This window comes from Helobdella robusta (genome assembly GCF_000326865.2).
Source record: "Helobdella robusta unplaced genomic scaffold HELROscaffold_85, whole genome shotgun sequence".
NCBI classification, from domain to species: Eukaryota; Metazoa; Annelida; class Clitellata; order Rhynchobdellida; family Glossiphoniidae; genus Helobdella; species Helobdella robusta.
This window is the reverse complement of record NW_008705490.1, coordinates 198,675-207,059: the sequence shown is the minus strand read 5'-3', so window position 1 is coordinate 207,059 and position 8,385 is coordinate 198,675. Positions and strand designations below refer to the sequence as shown.

The 8,385-nt window shown below is 34.1% G+C and overlaps 1 protein-coding gene across 1 annotated transcript in view; it reads right to left on the bottom strand.

Annotated features, from left to right (window-relative positions):
* Positions 1–5,092: 5,092 nt before the first annotated feature.
* HELRODRAFT_182354 (hypothetical protein) overlaps positions 5,093–8,385 on the bottom strand; it is a gene marked incomplete at both ends in the record, with an annotated part of 4,387 nt that continues 1,094 nt past the window's right edge. Inside the window, 7 exons of the mRNA XM_009032627.1 lie at positions 5,093–6,021; positions 6,109–6,296; positions 6,438–7,047; positions 7,309–7,444; positions 7,716–7,877; positions 7,991–8,188; positions 8,364–8,385. The exon at positions 8,364–8,385 is cut by the window's right edge and continues 130 nt beyond it. Coding sequence (XP_009030875.1) covers positions 5,093–6,021; positions 6,109–6,296; positions 6,438–7,047; positions 7,309–7,444; positions 7,716–7,877; positions 7,991–8,188; positions 8,364–8,385 — 2,245 coding nt within the window. The remainder of the gene's footprint in view (positions 6,022–6,108; positions 6,297–6,437; positions 7,048–7,308; positions 7,445–7,715; positions 7,878–7,990; positions 8,189–8,363) is intronic.

The following is an 8,385-nucleotide window of genomic DNA, read 5'->3' as shown; positions in this document are numbered from 1 at the left end:
ACATACATACATACATACATACATACATACATACATACATACATACATACATACATACATACATACATACATACATACATACATACATACATACATACATACATACATACATACATACATACATACATACATACATACATACATACATACATACATACATACATACATACATACATACATACATACATACATACATACATACATACATACATACATACATACATACATACATACATACATATCATACATACATACATATAGTCATACATACATACATACATACATATATAGAACTTTAAAAATAGCTCATCGTTTGCACGGCATATATACATATACAAATGATTCGGTACAGAATTTAAACAGAATCGCCAAATTCTCTTTTTCATCATCTTCTTTTTATTATTATTATTGTTGTTGTTTAAATTATTACTACTATTGTTGTTGTTCTAAATATCAATTAAGAAGAATTTAGTTAACTTTTCTATGAACACACACTTACACACTTACTTGCATAAACACGTACACACACTCAAAATAGATACACACACACACATACACACGCACACACACACACACAACACACACATACATAAATACACACACACACATGTGCTGTGTGAATGCATTAATATGATAGAACATGTGTGTAATTTTGAGTTGTTGAGTTATTTACATTATGCGTGCATGCAAATTCAACTATAATTACACACACACACGCACACACACACACACGCACACGCACACACGCACACACACACACATTCATACACATGTATAAGCTATTCAGTACAGTATACATATAAGTAAACATTAATGCATGGTTTAATATAAAAGCAGAATAATACAGACATAATGAGTAAACATATAAAGACAAACTTAAACACATACCTACATACAAACACAAACATACATTCACAGGTACATCCACACATACATCCAGACAAACGTACACACATTCGTACACACATACATCAACACATACATCCACGCATACGTTCAAATAAAACATGTATTCAGGTGCAATAGCCTGATTCAGACGCGAATAAACATGCCATGGAAGACAACAAGCTTGCACACACATACAAGAACAAACATACAAACACACACATACAGGCTTACATACATATCTACATGCAAACATACAAAACAATAATACATAAATACACAAATACGTATAAAGCATACAATTTTTCTACATACCTACATATATAACTATACTACCTCAATCAACATAAAGAAACAGTCTTATACAGAGGACACACACACACACACACACACACCACACACACACACATATATATAGTCAAACATAAACACACATACACACCTCATACAAACCAACAAACGCGTATATATGCACACATACGTACACACACATACTTGCGTATATTAGGTTGTTGTGGTGCTGTGTGTTAAAACTGGAATAGCATTATTGAATGCCAACAAAGGACCGTGCTTGTTGTTGCTAACAGAGCCCGGTAGCGGGTTCCATCTATCAAAAATCGCTTTCACTTACATCGGTTGTAACTTTTTAAATCGAGTTTTTAAAGTATTTTTCGATAATTTGTTGAAAAACTATTTTAATTAGAAAATAATTTGCAAAAAAAAGTAATTGAGCGGTTATCATACACATACACACACAAAAATACATACGATCATACACACGCGCACACACACGCACACATACATACGCCCTATGTTGAATGGAGAAACAACGGCTTATACTTTCATTCCTCCATCTCTTTATTTCAATTCAGAGATTTGTATTTTCAAGCGAGTATGTATGTATGTACGTACATTCGTATGTACGTTTGTATGTACGTGTACGTGCGTTTGTATGTATATGTGTATTAGAGAAAAAGAAAAAGAAAGAGAGAGAAAGAAAAAGAGAGAGAGAGAGAGACAGAGAGAGAAATAAAATCTAAGAATCTGAGCCAGTTGAGAGCATGAACAGATGTTCGGAATATCACATTAATATACCCTCACCATTTCCATCCCAATCTCTCTCTTCTTCTTTCCGTTTCTTCACTCATTCTTCCTCTTCTTACAATCTTACTTCTCTATCTTTTTTCTCTTCTCTCTTCTCTCTCTCTCTCTCTCTCTCTCTCTCTCTCTCTACTTTTTGATTTTAGAAATTTTAATTTAACGGTGAATTTAATTCTACATCATAAAACGTAACCACCATTAGTGATGGTCGTCATCACCAACGCGATCGTCATCATCGCCACCACCATCGCAACCACCCCATTGTTATCACCATCATTATCATCCTCCTCCTCCTCCTCATCATCATCATCGCCTGAGGTGTTATGTTTCAGAAAACAATACGAAGCTAATGCAGAGGATGTGCCATTAATAATAAAGGATGAAAAAGCATTTATACATTTGTTATATATATTTATACATATATATATATATATATATTATATATATATATATATATATACATTTGTTATGATCAAAGAATGAGAGAATGATTGGTGGTGGAAAATTGGATGAATGAAATGAGGTTCAGGTGACAATGCACGTGCTAGGAACGGTGGAGATAGGAAAAAAGATGGAAAGAGAGAAAGAAAAGAGAAAGAAAAGACGAGAGAGAAAGAGAGATGGAGAAATAATCGGTATTACTTCCCTGAAGTTTTATTCATAAGCGACAAACATTTGAAAGAAATTAGAAATGTGATGATCAGATAGATAGTACGTACAGTGCGTCCCAAATGTAGAAATAGAATTACATTAGAACTTGGACTATTTAATTTATTATTATGTGATGAGTGATTTAATAAATAACTTTGATTCAAACAATTAACTTATTTTTGGGCCACTTAACGATAACTCAACATATTTTGAGATTCTTAAAACTTCTCTCAAGCTTTTCATTTTTGAATCTCAACACTTTCAATAAGCCTTTTAGTTCTGCCATCTGTTGATGGGATAATAAAAATATTTCGGCAAAATACAAAAATAGCCAAATAATTGATCCATTGTTCGACCGAAGCCAAACCGATTTAAGAAACTCATGATTTTGAAAAAAATTTATTTGAAATACAAGCTTTAAAATAAAACGGGTTACCATTGAATTTTCTCTAGCAATTCTTCATCGAGATGATATTCAACCTCTTAGTCAAATTACATGTTTGAACGGCTAAGATGATCATAACATTTTTCGTCGATAATAATCAATAATTATTGTTCTGGAATCGCAAAAAGTTGATGACATGAAAGAACGAACATTTTGTGCCTCTAAGAACTATAAATATTTTACCGAAATTCATGTCCAAGCGAGTGCGGGTGCCTTTGTCTGAAGTATATTTTTATCTTAGCTCATGATAAATATTAATTAATGTGCTCTGTTTGTGTTGTACGTGCGAGAACCTTGCCAAAGACGATGGTTGTTGTTAACGATGCGTTGTGATATTAAAAGTAATAATTATATGATGTTCGAATAAAAGAATATATTTATGCGAATTTTAATTACACCTCACACGAATCAATTTCTGCTCCTTATAATTATAAAGCGCGCTCTACCATTTATTACTGCCTGCACGATATTAGTTATATTCTATTGCACAATTTTGAGCAACTTTTTGAAAGGCCAATGATCAATTGCATTATAATCTTCTAACCAATAGCGTGCTTGCTTTCCTATTGCACAACATCTATTTATAGTAACAAAACATTCTATATATAGGTCTGTCAGTTTTCATTCGGACAACATTGGTTCCTGAATCCATTTCCGCGCGGGCGCGTCACAATGGCGACGGACTGGAAATGGATTTTGTCGAGAGTGAAGCAAAAACAGCCTTAAGCTTACTTCGTAACTTCGAGGTCTTTTCGCGGGCCTTGAGACACCTGGTCAGTTGAATCTGCGGGCCAAAGCAGCCTCGCAATCGTCCATGGACGCTAGGGGTTGGTCCGTACGATTTGCTGGCCCCCGAGTTCATTCTACTCGATATTTGGTTCGATATCGGTTCACGTTAGCCGGTATTGTTGATATCCGGTACCGATAGAATGGATCTGCGGGGCTTGCAGTCCTGTCGTCGTTTGAAGCGTTTCGGAGAATCAATCTCAGGCAGATGAACCGCGACTCGACTTCGAAGTTACATCAGCAGTAGCAGCAGCAGCAGGCCTGCTTGAGGTTGTTTCTACTTCACTCGAGATGAAATCTATTTCAAGTTCGTCACCACATTTCATTCACACAGCTCCATCGTATTCTGCATAGCAAAGGTAGCAATGATGTTAGCGCGTTAACGAGACACACCTCACCATCCTCCTCCTCCTCATCATCACCAGATCGTTGATCACCTCAACCTTACAACACTTCATTCATCTTGCCACTTACTCCACAACGGAGATAATTCATTTTTTAACTTTTTTCTTAAATTTTGTTAGTTATAAAATTTGTGATTTTAATCTAAATGAGATTTACCTTAACAGACAACGACCCGACGTCAGGGTTTCTCGGACAGTTCTGGTACATATCCAGTTGCAAGTTCACGCGAAACATTCCTCGCTTTGACGCCGCCGAAAATTCACACAAAAAACTTTATTTTATTTTTTCAGTATTTTACTATAAAATAAATAAAACATAGTAAGTAAATCAAACCAAACGAAACTAAATAAACTTAAACGAACGAACACAAAATCTTAACAGGCTTTTTTTACTGTTGTAAGAATAAAATATTTTTTCTAATTTAAATTAATTTTAATTTAATTTTAAGTTATAATTATTATCTTTTAATTATTTTGAACAATCATAGTTTGTATTATTATTATTAATCATGCAGTATTTAAAATTGCATTCAAGAAGAGACATATTTAAGCTCACAAAATTTTACTATGCAATTCGAATTACGTACACACACGCATACATACATACCTATTCACAAATACACATATATACATACGTATTCACACACACCCACCCACACACACATTCATACCCACACACATACACACAAGGACATACACGCGCATAACGATACATATACTCAAGGAAAAAATAATAACTTAATCATCAGTTGAACTATGAACATTTTTATTACAAATACACAAATAATCACACAAACACACACACACAGACACAATGTTTTTAAAATCTTTTATAGAATGGCAATCTAAATCCTCTGCTAGTTGTAATACAAGCCTTGCTATTATCACCATCCTCATAGCTTAAATCATTGAAACCACCATTATTAATGTACTTTTTGCTTCTGCTGTAATTATTAACGCTATTATTGTTGTTATAACTGTTGTTGTTGATGTTTTTGCTGAATTTGTGGTTGTTATAACCAAGCTTTTTCATATTATTATTATAATCATCATTATTGTTATTTCTTTGAGAATTAAAAGTATTGTTGTTACAATCATTAAACTGATTACAATTGTTGTATCTGTTGTTGTTTTGTCTGTTGTTGTTATATCTACTGCTGTCAAAATTGTTATTGTAGTATCTAGAATTGTCGTTATTGTTGTTGCTGTTGTTTTGTTGAAAACATCGATAATCAACATCATTTTGACAACTACTATTATTAATGTCATTACTACTAATACTACGACGAACACAATAACTGTTGTTGTTGACAAAGTTGTTGTTGTTGTTGACAACATTGTTGTTGTTGCTGTTGTATTGCCTGGAGCTATTACAAATACTACTATTATCACTGCCATCATTTAGAGAGATGTAATTGCCACTAAAATTATTATTATTTTTATTATTATTACTATTTAAATTATCCTCCGTATAGTCCAAGAAATTTTTCACTATCTTTGGTTTTTTAAAAAATGGCGACAATTTTGCGGTTTGCTGTAAGATATTCGGCAGTAAAAAACTCGGTGTGGGCGGTTTCAACAGCCTCTTCTCCTTCTTCTGATTGGTCGATGAGGACTTCTGGGGTTTAGAATTATCGCCAGTTAGTTTGGCATTCTTTTTGGAAGAAGTGACGTTATTCGTCAGGGAAGGAGTTGCCAGCATACCAGGCGTCTGATTGGCTGATGATAATTTTGCAGGCATGGAAGCATCTGGATGCAAAATTGAAGAGATGAGTGAATGAATGAAAGAATAACTAAATAAATGAATGATTGAATGAAGTTAAAAAACCAACTGACTTAATTTTTTCTGCCTTTTTTTCTCCTTCCTAATTTCCTTTCTCCTCGCTAATTTCATCTCTCTCTCGCCATAGAAGGCATCTTGTAACTCCTCCTCTGTCATGTTTTCAACAGCCAAAGGCAAGTCAGTCTTCTCAAGTGGGCGGAGTTTTGATTTGCTATTGGTCAGTGGTCTGCTGATAATAGACCTGGGGTGACGCATTTTTTCATTGATGATTAGAAAATGGTGTATTTGACAGCGTAATTAAACGAAATATTAAATATTTTCAAATAAATTTTAAAACATTTTTCGTTAAACATCAGAGAAAAAATTAGTTGAATCAAAATACCTTTCAAAATCAGAAATTTTTTGAAAATTTTGGGAGCTCTGACTTTTAGACAATTTCTTATTACCATTATTTGTATCACTATTACTATTACCAGTAGCTTTTGAATGATCACAGAGTTCATCCCCATCTGCAAACAATTTCAACTTGAAATCTGCTTCACTGCTTGACTTCTGAAGTGTCGACCATTTTATGTGCAGAGGTTCTATCATAGAGGATGATTGTGAGTTTGTATTTTTAAGGGTACGACTAAGAGTAGTTTTATATACGTTTAAACTCCTGTCCACTTTTAAATCTTTGTTTCTGGCGCAGTTTTTTGCTGTTTGAAATGTGTTAATAGCTCTTCTGTGGTTTCCACTGTCAAATGTTTGATCTGATTTCATTTGTAGGGTTTGATTTTTAGAATGTGGTCGTTTAAGAATTTGTTTTCGTCCAGGTTGTTTACTCCTAAAAGATTTATCACTATCATCATCGTCGTCGTCTTCCTCACCACCACCACCATCATCACCACCATCCATATTTGTGGGTTTATCTTTAGATTTGCTAATGTAGGATGGTGTTGGTGTGAGCATGTTGGTCGTTACCTTGGCTTTACCATCCTTTTGTTTGATATCTCCAGTTGAAATAATATATATATATATTTATTATATTTCATAATTATATATATTAAATTCATTTCATACATTTTCTAACATTTTACAAAAATATTTTTACCTTTTTACCAATACAACTACATTTCATATTAATTTTACATAAACTCATAAAATAAACTTTTCTTTTAAAAAAAAAACACAAAGAAATCTCTAACAGACACACACACACTCACTCACACACACACACACACACACACTCTCACACACACGCACAGACAAACCTGCATTACAACTGTTAACACTGTTCTGAAAGGTAGAAGTAGTTGTTGAAGTTGTTGTCGGTGCGACCCTGTCGTACTTGCTTATGAATATGGAGGATATGGCCTGCCTGCTATCCATTCTCTGCTGCTTGCACGACTAAATAATAATTTTAATTATAATAATAATAAATAACAACAATAACAATAAATAATAATAATATATATAATAGCAATGTTGTTAATTAAACCAGAAATAGTCAATTTAATATAATTGAGATGGTTGTTTCATTGCAAATCCTTATATCAAACGGCCAATCAATCAAAAAAATCATTAGATCAACTAATCATCAATCAATCAAACATTGAATCTAGATGATTAATTAATCATCAAACAATCAATCAATCAATCAATCAATCAATCAACTTACGTATCCAAAATGAGCAGAGCTACCACAGTTGAAACAACTGCAGACGACCTCGATATCTACATTATTATTATCATTTTTGCCATCCCCCTTCCTCTTACTCTTCCTCACTATCTCTCCCTTGTTCACCGTCAGATGGTACTGTCTCCAGACATCTGAACACCACTGAATTGTTAGTTAGTTGTAAATGCAATTAATACTCAATATATCAACAACAACAACAAACCAAAGATTCCCAAAATATCCCCAAAAAAACTACAAGATCCCTCTGAAAAAACCCCCAAAGTACCCCTTGGATACCCCTTGAGCACCTCTTCAAAATGTCCGCCGGCATGACACCTAGTGCACCAGGATCTGTGGGACCTCTTGCAATCTTTCAGTGTGTGGCCTGGCTTGCTGCACCTGAAACACATCTGATCGGGGCATGCCCTGAAGTGGTGGCCTTCTCTAGTGCACAGGATGCATTTCAGTTTCTTCTGTTTCAGAAAAGAATTAAAAGTTTAGAATTTGAGAAGTATGAACACGCCACACACACACACACACACAAACACGCACGCACACAAAACTTCACACAATTAAAACATCGAAAACCCATCCATACATCCGTCCATGAGCAACCATTCAGTCACTAATTACACTAATCATACCCACTTTTTTGGGACACGAATGCATA